Source organism: Oncorhynchus gorbuscha, linkage group LG09 (genome assembly GCF_021184085.1).
Source record: "Oncorhynchus gorbuscha isolate QuinsamMale2020 ecotype Even-year linkage group LG09, OgorEven_v1.0, whole genome shotgun sequence".
NCBI classification, from domain to species: domain Eukaryota; kingdom Metazoa; phylum Chordata; class Actinopteri; order Salmoniformes; family Salmonidae; genus Oncorhynchus; species Oncorhynchus gorbuscha.
Genome location: NC_060181.1, coordinates 39,748,175 through 39,766,376, shown reverse-complemented (window position 1 = coordinate 39,766,376; position 18,202 = coordinate 39,748,175). Strand labels below are relative to the sequence as shown.

The window sequence follows — 18,202 nt, the reverse complement described above, 5'->3', positions numbered from 1 at the left end:
TATGGCAAGAACAGCTCATATAATCAAAGAGAAATGACAGTCCATCATTACTTCAAGATATAAAGGTCAGTCAATCTGGAAAATTTCAAGAACTCTGAAAGTTTCTTCAAGTGCAGTCGCAAAATCCATCAAGCCCTATGATGAAACTGGCTCTCATGCAGACCGTCACAGGACAGGAAGACCCAGAGTTACCTCTGTGTCACGCCTTGGTCATTGTATTTTGTGTTTTTGTTATATGTTTGGGTAGGCCAGGGTGTGACATGGGTTTATATGTTGTATTCGTATTGGGGTTTGTATTATTTGGGATCGCGGCTGATCAGGGGTGTTGTTAGGCTTGGCTGCCTGAGGCGATTCTCAATCAGAGTCAGGTGCTTGTCGTTGTCTCTGATTGGGAACCGTATTTAGACAGCCTGACTTTCGCTTTGTAAATTGTGGGTGTTTGTTCCTGTCTCTGTGTAGTGTTCACCAGATAGGCTGTAATAGGTTTCACGTTCCGTTTGTTGTTTTTGTATTTATGAGTTATTTCATGTATCGTTTTCCTTCATTAAAGTCATGAGTAACCACTACGCTGCATTTCGGTCTGACTCTCTTCCTTCAACAGACGAACGCCGTTACACTCTGCTGCAGAGGATAAATTAATTAGAGTTAACTGCACCTCAGATAGCAGTCCAAATAAATGCTTCACAGAGTTCAAGTAACAGACACATCTCAACATCAACTGTTCAGAGGAGACTGTGTGAATTAGGCCTGTTTCTTGCTTGGGCCAAGAAACAAGAGCAATGGACATTAGACTGGTGGAAATCTGTACTTTGGACTGATGAGTCCAGCTGTGCGATTTTTGGTTCCAACCACCGTGTCTTTGTGAGACGCAGAGTAGATGAACGGATGATCTCTGCATGTGTGGTTCCCACCATGAAGAATGGAGGAGGAGGTCTGATGGTGTGGGGGTGTCTATGATTTATTTAGATTTCAAGACACACTTAACCAGCATGGCTACCACAGCATTCTGCAGTGACACACCATCCTATCTGGTTTTCTGGTCTTTAATGCAGAGCTAACAGACAAGTTCCTGACCTTCTCCCCTTTCCACTTGCTTCCTCCATTTTTGTGGTAATGATGCAATCAGTTGGTTGCAATTTTGGTTTATATATATTTTTGTTCACTGCATGTGTGACAACTCCACCAGTCCTATTTATGATATAATTTGCAAAGACTATACAGTGCTTTGTACATTTGTTCCCAAAATAACGTTTTTTTAAAAATCAATTAGTATATTTGATTTTAACAATAATATTTGTTCTGTCTTTTCTGGTGGATTAAACTGAACTGTTCTGTTTGTTCCCATCCATACATGTCCCTTCTCCTCCATTGTCCTGAGGGAGATTGCTGTTTCTCTGCATCCTGGACCTTCGGGCCTTTCATGAACGACACAGAGGACATGATGTAGCTACACAGTTTCAGACAAGACAGGAAAACAGTTCTGATTCATATTTAGATTATTTATCAAAAGATAAATAGACTTCAGCTGAACTGTCTCTCTTACATACTTTTTATTTCAGCACAAGAGTTCTGAATAAGCAGAGAGATGGAGTTTCAGAAGAGATACATTGAATAACTAGTGTGAATTGAATTGTGCGAATGTGATGTTTGTCACTGCAAATTAATTCACCATCCTGTCTCTTTAAACTGGCAACCACAGTGCTTAAGCTGAGCCACTGTGTTCACCACAGGATAGACCAGTCACACTACTGAGACATGATAGAGACAGTCTAACTGTGAGGAACAATGTGGTGACTAAAAGAGAAACAAGCGACCACCACACTTCCTCAAGTCCAGCTGTCCAGATTACATCCTCTGTTTCTGACTTCCCTCTCCCTTTCTTTCTATTTTCTCTCTAATCTTTCATTTCCCCCTTTCAAATAATCAATGAGAGTGAATGAGGTGTCACCGATATGTAAAATTCACCAATGGCACATAAGGATGCTGTCCTGTGGAAGACACTGATTCTAAATGGAAACACGAAAATGGAAATAATGTTTTTCCCCCTGTTGAAACCTGAAGTAGACTTTTAGTAGAAATAACATGACTGAAGTCATCTATGACTTCCCCCAAAAGGTTGTGTCATTTCCCACTTTTATGCTATTTTCTAGGCACAGTTCCACTTTCTTTCTGTGGATGTTCATCACATACATCAAAACATTAGCACTTAACACTTTGAAACTGTGAGAGTTATTTATTCAGTCATTTACATAAATTCACAGTCTCTATGTATCCCCTGTAGTCTAGCTTCCGCCTCTCTTAGCTAGCTACAACAAACTCTCTTAGCTAGCTACAACAAACTCTCTTAGCTAGCTACAACAAACTCTCTTAGCTAGCTACAACAAACTCTCTTAGCTAGCTACAACAAAGTCAATGGAATGTGAACGGTTTGAACAACTGATCAAATATATATAATATATATATATATATATATATATATATATATATATATATATATATATATATATATATATATATATATATATATATATATATATGTCTACACAAGCTATTCAACTATTCAGTGTTAACTATCCTGTAAATTAATAAGGAATGAAACCCCTCCTCATACCAAATGTGACTTCCCTCAGAAGTTGGCCACATTCACTCGAGACTGACCAGTCACCATTACAGGTCGTGATGCAGGGCCAGAACTATCATCCACTGTGCGCTCGTTGGACTGCGTGGACCGACCATCCCTGTCATCGGCTAGTGCTCTCTGGTACACCCCCGCTAAGCTCTGCCTGAACCTTGAACCCCTCATGTCCAACCCCATACAGAAGTACAGCAGCGGGTTCACACAACTGTTGAAGTAAGCAAAGCCTTTGGCCACTGTCAGCCCCACCTTCACCATGGTATTCTTGCTGTACATCATTTTGGCCAGTAGAAGGCAGTGGTAGGGTGCCCAGCACAGGAAGAAGGCACAGACCAGCGATGCCAGGATACGAAGGGGACGCGACTTGCCCGACAGGCGGGTGCGTCGGATGCCCAGCCCTGCCAGGACGTAGCAGCAGAGGATGATGAGAAAAGGAAGCAGGAAACCGCATAGGAAGCGGATGGAGTAGAGCGCTAGCTTAGCGCTGTTGTCGCCTTCCATTGGCTCCTTGACCTCCAGCGAGCACTTGCTTAGGTTGTTCTTGCCCAGGTAGACCTGGCGGTAGGCAAAGTAGGGGGCGCTCAAAATGGCCGCCACCGCCCACACGCCGGTGCTCATCAGTCGGGCGGCGCAGAGTGTCCGGCGGCGTTTGGTAAAGACGGGGTGCCAGACGCACAGTGCCCGGTCCATGCTGATGACGGCGAGCAGGAACACGCTGCAGAACATGTTGGTGTACTTGAAGAAGCCATTGAACTTGCACAGGAAGATGCCGAACGGCCAGTAGTCGAAGAAGAGCTTCTTGGTCAGCGAGAGCACACGGCTCAGGCAGAAGATGAGGTCGGCCACGGCCAGGTTGACCAGCCACACGTTGGTGACGGTGGGCTTGAGCTTGAAGCCCGCCACCCAGATGACCACAGAGTTGCCCGTGGTGCCCAGGACAATGGTCAGCGTGTAGAGGACAATGATGAAGTTGTCCATGATGGCGTCAATGTCCACCACAGTGGCCTTGTCATCTCGGCCGGCTGAGGCAAGGAGGACGAATGGAAGCGTGGCGTTGGATGTCATGCTGTTAAAAAGGGCGAGAAGGGTGTGAATGTACATAATGATTTCCTTATACATTACCACTTAATGGCTTTCCTCTAGATGAGTCATAAAGAGGAACACTTTTTCCTCTAATGATTGTGAACTTTGTCCAGCCAGTAGCCAGTCAGTTGTTATTATCAGGAAGAGGACTCATAGTCACAAATGGGCAGAACTCTATAAATTCTTGACTGTAAGATTAAAATATCTTTAGCTTTTTAGGAAGTATTCTGAATCTTCAGATGGGACCTTGTGTGCCGGGCATGATGTGATCTGTCCATGACAGTCTGAGTCATTCTGTGTCTGTGTCTGGGAATGTGTGTGTGTGTTTGTGTGAGTATGTGGCGGAGGTCTGGTACTATGAACTACCCACAGTTGTACTTTTTTGTTGTCGTTGCTTTTTCCAACGTGCACACCAGTGGAGGCTGCTGAGAGGAGGACGGCTCATAATAATGGCCGGAACGGAGCTAATGGAATGGTATAAAACATGTGTTTGATGTATTTGATACCATTCCACTAATTCCGCTCCAGCCATTACCACGAGCCAGTCCTCCCCAACTAAGGTGCCACCAACCTCCTGTGTTGCACACCCACATACTATGCTATTCATCGGATACTGACATACCGTCCGCATTCCACCTAAAACATATCAGTCCAACAAGGAACTTGTAAGAACATGATTTGCCGTCCTGTTCCTCTTTGCATACAGTATCTCCATTTCCTTTCCAGAGGAATATATAGACAGGAACCATATAATGGTTTTGTCTTATGACTGATGTGACCAGTCTCTTGCCCAGGTGCCCTCTCATTAAGAGTCAGACCAGAGATACCTGGGTCATAGCAGCGGGAAGTAGGGTGCTGGGGGTGTTACAGCACACTCTGGTGGTGAGATGTTAATCCGCAGTCAGCACCCCCGAGTCAAAACATCTTGCGGCTATGGCTTGGGGTAGAATATTAGGGCACAGTATCCTGTGCCATATACCCATTCCCATCAGTGAACCAACAGTAAAACAAACATATTCCTGTGGTCTAGCAACCAATAAGCTTCCAGTCCATATAAGTGATGGGGTTTACTTAGGAGCAAGATTATTAGGAACGCGTTATTATGAACTGAGCCAGGGACTCACTCCACCTCTTGGATGGCTTTTGTGGTTGTGCTTTTTTTTAACAAGCAGAGGCTTCTTTGATATGACGCCGATAAGATTTGCATTCCCCAAAATACTTTCATTGCCATGAAGCTGCCTCCCGGCACAAGTTCAAAGTCAATATTAGACTACATTCATTGGTTGTTCTTTATCAGTTTGAGGATGTAATCCATCCATGGAAATACACCTTACAAAGTAAAATCCCGATTATTTATCCAAAGCACTGTCGTTGACAGATAATAATAATAATAATATATGCCATTTAGCAGACGCTTTTATCCAAAGCGACTTACAGTCATGTGTGCATACATTCTACGTATGGGTGGTCCCGGGGATCGAACCCACTACCCTGGCGTTACAAGCGCCATGCTCTACCAACTGAGCTACAGTTGTGAGATACTATTTCTGTTTGAATTTCTTTATTGTCAAGATAAAGAACTATGTCTCATTGTTAGATTGACTGACATACTGCATGTACTGGTGACTTCACTGATCAATGGGACGAGCACAGTGGACTGATTGCTCTGGACTACAGTGTATAAGTTATGAGTATTTAGTCATTTTATTACGCCTCCTTTTTTATGGCACTGTTTGTGTTACTACTACAATATTTATGCTTGCCTACATGATTAAATGCTGTTTCAATAAACGCTGCAAAACAAACCTGCCATAATCCAGCCTAGCCTTTACTCAATTATAGGGTGTCATTTGCTGGGCCCCCCCCTCCACCTCAATGTCATATTTGAATCTACAGTAGTAATGTATATCAGTGGCTAATCATTATTCATCTAGTTGGCAACTCAACTTGAGCTGACATGTGGTAATGGCAATAATGGACACAGAAAAAGGGTAACATCTTCTTCATGTAGTCCCTGACAGACGATCTGTATATGTTCAGCTAACTATACACAGAATCTCATCATTTGTCCAGAATGGGCTATAGCATGCTGCTACTGTACGTGTACAGCTTGAGTATAGTACAGCTAGTCAGGAGACAGAGTTGCTGCATGTCAAACGAGTTTACCTTGTCACTAACTAAATCGAACCAGTCGTCTGTTGATAGAACGTCGACAGAATGTTCTCTCCTGCCCTTGAAACTGTCCAAATGACGTGATTTAACAAACTAAATGAGAAGTAAAGCCAAAAAATGCTGGGTACGGTTGATACTCATACTGATAATGCTTACCTATGAGTTGAGATGCTCCAGTAGTAGCTGACCAGTACTTCAGCTTCAATGGTTGAACAGAGTGTGGAGGTGCATAGTTCTATGCTGTGTGTCTGTGCAGATAGTTGTGTCTCTGTGTCAATACAATCCTCACTGTCGTCTTTGTCATCCCTGTGTGCATCAGTGTGTCTGTGCGAGCGAGTCTAAAGGATGTGGGCTCAAAACCCACTTGGGTGGCCACAGAAAAGATATGAGTTCTATGAACTCTCTCTCTCTCTCTCTCTCTCTCTATCTTTCTCTTTCTCTCTAGAAGAGGCACTAGTTGGAAGGGGGTGGGGAATACTGGCCATGCCTTACTCGGTCATTAGTTGCTCTTCCCTCTTCAACCGGAGTCCACTTCCTGCCCGTACTCTCTATGGTCAGCCAAAAGAAACACACAGAAGGAGGTGAATGCCCCCAAAATCTACAGTAATGCTCTTGACGTTCTGTTGTGTTACAGCCTGAATTCAAAATGGATTAAATCGATTTTTTTTGCGGTCATCCATCTACATACAATACCCTATAATGAGAACGTGAAAACATGTTTTTAGAAATGTTTGCAAATTTATTGACAATGAAATACAGAAATATATCATTTGCATAAGTATTCATATCCCTGAGTCAATATATGTTAGAATCATCTTTTGCAGCGGTCACAGCTGTGAGTCTTGGGTAAGTCTCGAAGAGCGTTGCACACCTGGATTTAATAGTCGTGGCCAAAAGTTTTGAGAATGACACAAATATTAATTTCCACAAAGTTGGCTGCTTCAGAAAAATATATGGCAAATAGAAATCCAAAATGGATGATGTTGAGGGATTGATGGGAGAGGTTGAATGGAGCTGAAGGGTGGGACTAATAGCAAGATAAAACATGTAGAACATACGGGGTCTTTCAAATGTATCTATGTTCAGAACTTTTGTGAAATAGCACAGTTACAAATAGCACAGTTACAAATAGAAATCAAACTGGATGGACATCAGAAATAGAGGAAGGACTAAAAACAAACAGAAAATAACTATTGTAAAATAGACTGTGAATGTAAAATGTGTATTAAGATGTATAAATTGAAGCTAAAAGCCAATGTGTTTATTAGTTTACTCGGTGGAAGGGTTTGCGGGGAATAATAATAAAGGTATATCCTTTTAAAAAGTATGTATGTCTATATAGGTATGTGTATGTATATATGTGTATATGTATGCATGTGTGTATGTGTAACGGATGTGAAACGGCTAGCTTAGTTAGCGGTGCGCGCTAAATAGCGTTTCAATCGGTTACGTCACTTGCTCTGAGACCTTGAAGTAGTAGTTCCCCTTGCTCTGCAAGGGCCCGCGTCTTTTGTGGAGCGATGGGTAACGATGCTTCATGGGTGACTGTTGTCGATGTGTGCAGAGGGTCCCTGGTTCGCGCCCGGGTATGGGCGAGGGGACGGTTTAAAATTATACTGTTACATTGATGCTGTTGACCCGGATTACTGGTTGCTGCGGAAAAAGGAGGAAGGTCAAAAGGGGGGTGAGTGTAATGGATGTGAAACGGCTAGCTTAGTTAGCGGTGCGTGCTAAATAGCGTTTCAATCGGTTACGTCACTTGCTCTGAGACCTTGAAGTAGTAGTTCCCCTTGCTCTGCAAGGGCCGTGGCTTTTGTGGAGCGATGGGTAACGATGTTTCGAGGGTGACTGTTGTTGATGTGTGCAGAAGGTCCCTGGTTCGCGCCCGGGTATGGGCGAGGGGACGGTTTAAAATTATACTGTTACATATGGATATACTTACCCCAAAAATATATGGGGGATTGGAAATGATGCAGATGGATGGAACCAATATTCTTTCCGCAATATTTAGCTGATCCACCCCTTTAAAAAATATATATATGTTTTTGCTGCTTCAGTGTCTTTAGGTATTTTTGTCAGATGTTACTATGGAATACTGAAGTATAATTACAAGCATTTCATAAGTGTCAAAGGCTTTTTTGATAATTACATGAAGTTGATGTAAAGAGTCAATATTTGTAGTGTTGACCCTTCTTTTTCAAGACCTCTGCAATCTGCCCTGGCATGCTGTCAATTAACTTCTGGGCCACATCCTGACTGATGGCAGCCCATTCTTGCACAATCAATGCTTGGAGTTTGTCAGAATTTGTGGGTTTATATTTGTCCACCCACCTCTTGAGGATTTGTGAAAATGAATATTGTGCCATTCTCAAAACTTTTGGTCACGACTGTAAAATATTTGCACATTCTTCTTCCTAAAATTCTTCAAGCTCTGTCAAGGTGCTTGTTGTCATTGCTAGACAGCCATTTTCAAGTCTTCCCATAGATTGTCAAGCCAATTTAAGTCAAAACTGTAACTAGGCCACTCAGGAACATTCAATGTCATCTTGGTAAGCAACCCCAGTGTTTATTTGGCCTTGTGTTTTAGGTTATTGTCCTGCTAAAAGCTGAACTCATCTCCCTGTGTCTTGTTGGAAAGCAGACTGACCCAGATTTCCTCTAGGATTTTTCCTGTAGGGTTTCTTTTTATCCTAAAAAACTCCCTAGTCCTAGCCGATGACAAGCATACCCATAACATGAGGCAGACACCCCATGCTTGAAAATATGAAGAGTGGAACTCAGTGATGTGCTGTGTTGGGTTTGCCCCAAACATAAAGCTTCGTATTCAGGATATAAAGTTCATTTCTTCGCCCCATTTCTTGCAGATTTACTTTAGTGCCTTACTGCAAACAGGATGTATGTTTTGGAATATTTGTATTATGTACAGGCTTCCTTCTTTTCACTCTGTCATTTAGGTTAGTATTGTGGAGTAACTACAATGTTTTTGATCCATCCTCAGCATGCTCTTATCACAGGCATTAAACTCTGTAATTGTTTTGAAGTCACCATTGGCCTCAAGGTGAAATCCCTGAGCTGTTTCCTTCCTCGTCGGCAACTAAGTTAGGAAGGGTGCCCATATCTTTGTAGTGACTGGGTGTATTGATACACTATCCAAAGTGTAATTAATAACTTCACCATAGTCAAAGACATGGGGTTGTCTTTGGTTTTAGAAGTGAGGGGGACAAAAAAAAAATGTATCCTATCGGATTAACACTCCAAAAATTCCAATGATAAAACCTGGGCAACAAAAATGCAATTTCAGAATATGGGGGGGACATGTCCTCAACTCCAGTGAAAGTTGCGCCCCTGGTTAAATGTCTGATTTTTTGCATTGGATAACCTTCCTGGTCTTTGTGGTTGAATCTGTGTTTGAAATTCACTGCTCGACTGAGGGACCTTACAGACAATTGTACTGTATGTTTGAGGTACAGAGATGATTAAAGAAGTTCAACACTATTACTGCACACGGAGTCCATGCAACTTACTATGTGGCATTTTTACTCCTGTACTTATTTAGGCCATAACAAAGGTGTTAAATACTTATTGACTGAAGACATTTCAGCTTTTCTTTGTTAATGAATTTGTAGCTCCACTTTGACATTGAGTGCAGTATTGTGTGCAAAATCTCAATTGAATCCATTTTAAATTCAGGCTGTAACACCCAAAATAGAAAAAGTAGTATTATTTCATATGTTGTTGTCATAATGAGATTGGGATGCCACCATAAATAAGCCTTTATCTTGGCTAACTACACCATTAATAAAGTGATGGCCTTATGATGAATTGACTGACGCATCTAAACTAATCATTCAATCACAGTTTTTTTATTTGATTACGAAATGAACAACGTCAATCTTTTAGCTTCATTGCAGATTTGTTACGGTATTTAAGAACATAGAGTTTGAGTATATAACTTTCCAAAACTACTGATATATGTCTTACTGATGCATGTACTGCACGATTGTATACAGAGCTTTATAAAAGCTATCTGCAGAATGCCTCTGGCCCCTAATAGTTTTGGGTAACTCCTACATGGGGATACTGCAATCTGGTGGCAGACTGTGACAAGTCATTACATTGTGCCTTTTTACAATAAAGAAGTCAGATATATCCCACCACAGAACGTTGCAGCCAATTGTAAATGTTCTATCGACTGCAGAAAACATCCTCTTTGTTCTGACGTTTGTTCTTGCTTAAGAGCAGGGTTTGGTGTGACGAGGACAATTTCCTTTATTTCGCAATGCATATAAAAGAAAAGACAGCATCTTTCTTGATTAAACACCCAGAGCCATTTTGGAGATATCGGCGATCTCAATATCCATGATCTCTTTCACTCAGTTACAGGTAAGGCCTTTTCATGATTTCATCTAAAAGACACATTTAGAGTATCTCGAACGCATTACCCAATCAACACAATTCCACCAAATCTCATTCACAAATATTGAATCACAATACTGAAGACTTGAATCGTAGAGAAAGTTAGAAATTGTATTGACGTGGAAATGTGTTACCTCTTTAAATTTCAAATGGATTTTTGGAAAAATGGCACTGATAAACAATTCAGTTGTAGCAAAAATGTAATTGAATGTCAGTTAAACAGTAGTTACGGTGTTCATAAGTAATTGCTACTGAGAATCAAATGCTAAACATTCCAGTATTTTTACCTATTTTTACCCATTTACCTACATTGAACAAAAATATAAACGCAACATGTTTAATTATGGTCCAATGTTTAATGAGTTGAAATAAAATATCCCAGAAATGTTCCACAAGCACAAAAAGCTTATTTCTCTCAAATTTTGTGCCAAAAAATGTGTATACATCATTGTTAGTGAGCATTGATAATCCATCCACCTGACAGGTGTGGCATATCAAGAAGCTGATTAAACAGCATAACCATTACACAGGTGCACCTTATTGCTGGGGACAATAAAAGGCTACTCTAAAATGTGCAGTTTTGTCACACAAGACAATGCCACAGACGTCTCAAGTTTGAAGGAGCGAGAAATTGGCATGCTGACTGCAGTTATGTCCACCAGAGCTGTTGCCAGAGAAATTAAGGTTAATTTCTCTACCATAAGCCACCTCCAATGTCATTTTAGATAATTTGGCAGTATGTCCAATCGGCCTCACACTGCACACCACGTGTATGGCATCTTGTGGGTGAGCAGTTTGCTGATGTCACCGTTGGGAACAGAGTGCCCCATGGTGGCGGTGGGGTTATGGTATGGGCAGGCATGAACTACGGACAATGAACACAATTGCATTTTATCGATGGCAATTTGAATGCAGATACCGTGACAAGATCCTGAGGCCGATTGTCATGCCATTCATTCACCGCCATCACCTCATGTTGAAACGTGATAATGTACACGATTCCTGGTAGCTGAAAATATTCCAGTGCTTCCATGGCCTGCATACTCACTAGACATGTCACCCATTGAGCAAGTTTGGGATGCTCTGGATCAACGTGTACAACAGTGTGTTTCAGTTCCCCGCAATATCCAGAAACTTTGCACAGTCATTGAAGAGGAGTGGGACAACATTCCACAGGCCACAATCAATAGCCTGATCAACTCTATGCGAAAGAGATGTGTCACGCTGCATGAGGCAAGTGGTGGTCACATCAGATACTGACTGCTTTTTCTAATCCATGCTCCTACCTTTTTTTAAAGGTATCTGTGATCAAAATATGCATATCTGTATTCCCAGTCATGTGAAATCCAAAATCCATATAATCCATATATATTATATTTGACTGATTTCCTTATATGAACTGTAACCCAGTAAAATCTTTGAAATTGTTGCATGTTGGGTTTATATTTTCGTTCAGTACAGATTATCCATAGCTGTCTAATTCTGATCTACTTTTTTCTATCTCTATGTTTATTTGAGGTGTATTCTTACTGTGGAAGGCATCTCAACAACATCACAGATGGGTCTGTGGTTTATTGCTTTCATCACTTTTCTGTTGAAAGGTCAGTTTCTTCCTGATTGTGCGCACTGCACTTCCCTCTTAACTTGTACACACTTTGACTTAATGACAATGATGACATCTCTGCAATATGTACTTGGGTGTTTCGACACGTGTGTGTGAGATTGATAAACCTTTGTGTGTGTCCGTGTGCCCGTGTGTGTGTGTGTGCGCGCAGACAAATGTGTCTTGCTGTTCAGCCTGGCCTCAAAGAGTAAACGTAACATAGTAAATGTGAATATGTGACACTCAAATGACTAATGATATGTTACGTTTGGTATGTTTACGTAAGACAGAAGATTACTTTAGCCAAAAACGAAAGGAGGGAGGTTGGTTGGGGAGGATGGGTAGGCGTATGACACGAATGTCTATGTCCACATCAAGGACACCATTAGCATGTGAGCTAATTAGCAACCTTTCAAATATTGACTACTTTTTAGCAACTTTGCAATTGCTTAGCATGTTAGCTAAACCTTCCCCTAACCCTAACCTAATCATATCTCCTAACCCTAACCTTAACCCCACCCTAGCCCACATAGCCACCTAGCTAATGTTTGCCACAACAAAGTGGAATTCGTAACATGTCATAAGGATTGCAAATTCGTAACATACTGTATCATATAAAATGGATGATGGACATCCACAAATGAATACATAGCATACGAAACTTAACATATCATATTAAATGGAGGGAGACAGATTAACATTTGATATGTTACGCGTATCCCAGAGGCCAGGTTTTGCTGTTCAGTGTTTCTTGATGGTGCTGTGTTCTCCAGGTGCACTCTGCCAACAGTGGAGTCTGTGGATGCCCCAAAGCATTGTGGCTGTTGGTGGATCCTGCCTACTGGTCCCATGTAGATTTGAGATCCCTGCTGCATTTGATGCTGACTTGAAAAACTGCACACCCACTGGGCTTTGGTATAAAAACATTTTGGGGGGAAATATACTATTGACCTCAGCCCAAACCATCAAAAAGGGAGTGATGGTGGGAAATCTGTTGAGCAAGAACTGCACCACTCTTTTCAACAGTTTCCCTGCAGGATATGATGACACATATATCTTCAGGCTGGTATGTGCTGGAACAAATCGCATCAAGTATTTTTTCTACCCAGGAGTACATATCAGTCATACAGGTACACTGAATTTGACCTTACCTAAGATATTTATGATTTCCAATTAAAACAAATATTGAGGGCTAAACATTCAAACAAATGGACTACATTGAACTCTTGTGAATACTAACAGCAAACACAGGTTTAAATACTTACCACCAGGGCCGGCTCTAGCCTTTTGGTTGCCCTAAGCAAGATTTGGTTGAGGGGCCCCCTCACCAAACAGCTCTACACATTGTTGCAATGGGGCAAAGATACATTTTATAACAAATTTCATGCAATTGTACACATTTTGCCATGACTTATGCCATGCTAATGATATCTGAGTGAGAGTGACTAACAAAATCAATGGGGGCCCCCTGGAGGTCAGGGCCCCTGAGCACCTGCATGCTCGGCTAAGATTACAAAAAATGTAGATAACTGGCAACACTAACTTACCAATCTAAAAATTGTTAGCTGAGATGGCTAATTGAGTGACTGTCAGTGACTGACAAAACAAGAGAAAAACTGCAGAATTTAAATTTAAAAAATGTAACCTTGCACTTTGTGTATTCTACTATTCTGACTCTCAACAGAAAGTAATTTTTTAGGTAGGGGGCCCTAAGCAACCATTTATATCGCTTATGCCTGGAGCCGGCACTGCTTAACATGAAAAACAGAGTGATGTTCTAAGCAGAGTTGATTTAAACCTGGTTGCCCCATACGGTATGTCATTGAGTCTCTCTCTCTCTCTCTCTCTCTCTCTCTCTCTCTCTCTCTCTCTCTCATATATACCTTTATTACCTCCAGACACCCCACCCAAACCCCAACTAACCACTATGGGCAACATCACAGAGGAGGAGCTGGTTAGACTGAGCTGCTCTGCCTCTGCCCCCTGTCCTACGTTCCCGCCCTCTCTAATCTGGACATCTGGACCGGGTGGCAGTGTCGAGAGCCAGCTACAGGAGGGTATAGATGGGCTCATGACCATGACCTCCACCCTTACCTTTACCGCCTCCCTCCTCCATCACGGGCTGCTGGTCAGATGTTCTGCCCGCTACACACTGCAGCCAGGGGGCACCACCAAGACAACTCAGGGGAAACTGACCCTCAATGTTCTCTGTGAGAGACCACAACAACCATAATCATATGACCATACAGGCAACCATATGACCACAACTATAAACAGTAGTGTAGTTATACAACAAAACCAAGGAATCTCCTCATTCTGTTTGTGAACATGATGAGTTAATTGATAGATCATTGATACTGTTAAGTGCTAAACAGTATCAAAGAGCACAGGGCATAAAAAAACGAACTGGTTAAACATGAGTTAGCAGGTAATAAGCAGCCAGTTCATACCTATGCAGTGATTCTTCCCATTCTCATACACTGCATGTGTACCTTCTCAATAATGCTTTCTGGATCATTTTCTCAATAATATGGCAACCTTCCAGCACACTTGTGAGACTTCAATCTATTTTTTCTGTTTTCTCTCATTCACACCAATACACTCCATCACACATTTCTATCGTCATGACGAACGTTCCCTTGTGGGCTTTTAATCTCACAGATCAAAATGAGCTCACGTACCTCACAGGAAGTTGATTTAACTGTGTGGATTCTGTCTTCCAGATGCTCCTAAAAACACTGTAGCCCTGTCCAGCCCATCTGGGCCTGTGCCCGACGGGAGGGCAGTGACCCTGACCTGTCAGAGTGATGCCAACCCACCAGTGGAGCGCTACTCCTGGTACAAAGACATCAGTGGGCAGGTGACCTGGAAGGCTAATGGGCAGACACTGGTCCTCCTGGTCAACAAGGCAGACAGCGGGCAGTACCTCTGTGAGGCCCACAACGAGAAGGGATCACAAAGGTCAAAGGTCATGCCTCTGGAGTTCGAAAGTAAATCATTTTGTTCACTTTATGACAAATACACAACACTTGACCTAACAGTGCACTATATGAAATAGGGTGCCATTTTATTTGTTGAAAAAGTACCGTTGTTGAAAAGTGAACATTAAACCTCTATTTTAAATGGTTAACACTCAAGACAAACAGACAGCAAATGAATAGTAAACTTTAAAAACCAATGTTCTATTACCGTTGTTTTTAGGTGGCCAATGTTCCGTGATGGTCCCCTACATCATTTGTGGAGTGATGGTGTTGCTCTATGTTCTCACCATCACCGTGGATGTGTATAAATATAAAAGGTATCATTGTTTACATGTTCATGCCCATCGAGTTTAGGAATACATTTATAGAAAACATTTATAGAAGGACTCTTCCGATCCACTTTCTTCTAACCCAAGTTCCCCATTTCTCCTCCCCTAAGTCTGTCCAGAAGACTGAAAGTAAGAGGAACATTTTCATTTTCATAATGTGCTGTTTAATTAACTGAGCAATTTTAAGGCATTGGCAGTAGATGATGCAGTATGATACGATACAGAGACAAAGTGTTTCTATGTCAAAGATTCTACTCAAAGATTCTACGTCAAAGATCCCACGTCAAAGCTTTAACAATTCTCTGTATGACTAATACACATCTTGAATCTTTGACCAAATTCACTTTGGTTTTGTATAAAGCGTGCAACACTAAGGCTCCTATTTCAAATTACATTTGATATAGTATTGATACCTCTGAGACTGATAGTCTGTTGGATAAGATATAACTCCTCCGTTTAAATACAATTATTTCTCCTCGATATTCCAGCAGCAGCTAGAGCTGTCAGAGAAAGGAGACGCCACGTACACTAACCTAACGATCGCCAGCATCAGCTCTGACTATGACCAACTCCAGGTATTTATAATGAGATGTCTAATATAAAAACTCACAACAACATAGAATGTTATAGTTTGTAGGTATTTAAGCTAACTGTTGTGTGTGAGCTTTAATCAGTGGTGGAAAAAGTATCCAATTGTCATACTTGAGTAAAAGTGTAGATACCTTAATAGAAAGATACTCAAGTAAAAGTGAGTCACTCAGTAAAATACTACTTGAATAAAAGTCTAAAAGTATTTGTTTTTAAATATACTTGCATATCAAAAGTAGATGTAATTGCAAAAAATATATTTAAGCGTCAAAAGTAAAAGTATAAATCATTTCAAATTACTTCTATTAGGCAATCCAAACACCACAATTTTTTCTTTTATTTTTACCAATAGTCAAGGGCACACTCCAACACTCCAACACAATTTACAAATTGAGCATTTGTGTTTTGTGAGTTTGCCAGATCAGAGGCAGTAGGCTTACGATCAATTTTGATCTTAAGTATGACTTACGCAGAAAACCTCGTATAAGTAGTTATTTATGAAACCTTACTTTGACATGGAAATGATCTTATCTCTACGCAAAGTCTAGACTTGAGGTAGGTGATTTTCCGGCTGGTTATGTAGGGCTATTCTTTTTATCCCTTGCAGTTTAAGGTCAGACCATTTCTTTTTCACATCAGCCACAGTTCTGTCTTGCTGCCCAACCTCGTTCACTGCAGCGGCGTCACACTCCCAAGATACCTGTTTGATTTTGTTTGTCAACCCACTATTTAGTCCACCGAATAATACATGTTGCCTGTCTTCAATCTCCTTTACCATCGCCGTGATCTCGTCTTCCAAAATGTTTGCTTTTCTCTTTTGGTCCATGGCTATTCCTGACTAAACGTTTATTTGAGCTAGCATTCTATAAGGGGAAATCGCTGATTATAAGGCATGTTCAGGTGCTGTCAATTTGAAGTTAATTTGAGATTTATAGATCACAGGTGCGTAAGTTACAAATGGGATTCTTAGAACCTGAGTAAGCAAGGTTTTTTATGCTCAGTATCTTTTATGAATCGAACGTAAGCACACCGTCGGAAATGATGTTATGACTAAGTTCAAGTATAAATCTCATTTTTTCATTTTTATAAATGAGGCCCCTGGGATGTTCTCTTGATAAGTGGGTGAATTGGACCATTTCCCTGTCCTGTTAAGTATTGTAATGTAACTAGTACTTTTGGGTGTCAGGGAAAATGTACATTATTTCCTTTCTGAATGTAGTGAAGTAAAAGTAAAGTTTAAAAATATATAAATAGTAAAGAAAGTAAAGGTACCCCAAAAAACTACTTAAGTAGTAATTGAAAGTATTTTTACTTAAGTACTTTAGACCATTGATTAAAGTCAAACATCTTCAATGTGTATGTGTGTGCACGCATGTGTGTGTGTGTGTGTGTGTGTGTGTGTGTGTGTGTGTGTGTGTGTGTGTGTGTGTGTGTGTGTGTGTGTGTGTGTGTGTGTGTGTGTGTGTGTGTGTGTGTGTGTGTGTGTGTGTCTATTTGCAATGTCTTCCTTTGACAGATGACCAGGGCTGCCCGAGGTGAAGCTCACCCTGGCAGAAGAAGTGAAAGAGCTGCTCCTTGAAACCACATGGCAAAACAGATCCAGATTTGACCTTTGCATTTGAACTTTGTTGTATGGAAAATGTTCATCTTGTTGTTTTTCTTCAGATCGTACTGTATAATTCTATCGCAAAATACATGATATTATGTATTTGAATCTGATGCCTCGATTTTATATACCTGTCAGCAACGGGTGTGGCTGAAAAAGCCGAATCCACCCATTTGAAGGGGTGTCCACATACTTCTGACCATGTAGTGTAGTATTAAATTGTAGTTTAATCTTTTTGGTTTGTGGTTCAGCATCATCAATGTATTTCTGTCTTCTCTGTAGATTATGTTAAACCATGCAGGGGGTTGTGTGTTGTGTCAGTCAGGATTATAATGGCCATAATCAGTCGAATAAATCTCTTAATGTCATTCTACCGTGCCTTCTCTCTTCAAATTCCACACATTCCATTGCCTCCATCAATGAACAGGAAAGAAAGTAGAGGAGTGGGTGGGCGGAGGAGGGGAAATGATGAAGCAGGGCGTGATCTGACATCACTTTTTTGACACACCCCCAGATAACAAACTTTGATTCTGGGAATGTTACTCGAAGGTTGTGGAAACGTTCCCTGAACGTTGCACCGATGTTCCCTAAAGGACCAATCAAGATTTGTTTTTTTTCTTAATGTTCTTTGAATGTTCTCTTTTGGTTGTATGAAGGTTCTGGGAATGTTCTCTGAATGTTACAAAGTTAGGAACGTTTTGGGAACATTCTCCGAAGGTTACAAAGTTGGGAACACACACACCCAAGATTACACAATTAAATATGAACAATTAATACACAATTATAATT

At 41.1% G+C, this 18,202-nt stretch overlaps 2 protein-coding genes across 3 annotated transcripts; one reads left to right on the top strand and one right to left on the bottom strand.

Annotated features, from left to right (window-relative positions):
• Positions 1–2,515: 2,515 nt before the first annotated feature.
• On the bottom strand, positions 2,516–6,298 carry LOC124043600 (fMet-Leu-Phe receptor-like). Its single transcript, XM_046362359.1, has 2 exons — positions 6,047–6,298; positions 2,516–3,701 (listed from the first exon to the last, which is right to left on the bottom strand). The coding sequence occupies exon 2, from the start codon at positions 3,698–3,700 to the stop codon at positions 2,627–2,629; it is 1,074 nt and encodes a 357-aa protein (XP_046218315.1). The 5' UTR covers position 3,701; positions 6,047–6,298; the 3' UTR covers positions 2,516–2,626.
• A 3,896-nt stretch (positions 6,299–10,194) lies between these two features.
• LOC124043595 (vascular cell adhesion protein 1-like) lies at positions 10,195–17,781 on the top strand. Of its 2 annotated transcripts, XM_046362341.1 has the most exons (10): positions 10,195–10,273; positions 11,825–11,907; positions 12,683–12,824; positions 12,936–13,039; positions 13,808–14,119; positions 14,633–14,899; positions 15,111–15,207; positions 15,330–15,348; positions 15,708–15,794; positions 17,324–17,781. In XM_046362341.1, exons 2-10 carry the CDS (start codon positions 11,865–11,867, stop codon positions 17,384–17,386), a joined length of 1,134 nt encoding a protein of 377 aa, XP_046218297.1. In that variant the 5' UTR covers positions 10,195–10,273; positions 11,825–11,864; the 3' UTR covers positions 17,387–17,781. The 2 variants fall into 2 exon arrangements, with proteins under 2 accessions (XP_046218297.1, XP_046218295.1); XM_046362339.1 differs by having other exon boundaries at positions 12,683–13,039.
• Positions 17,782–18,202: the final 421 nt, after the last annotated feature.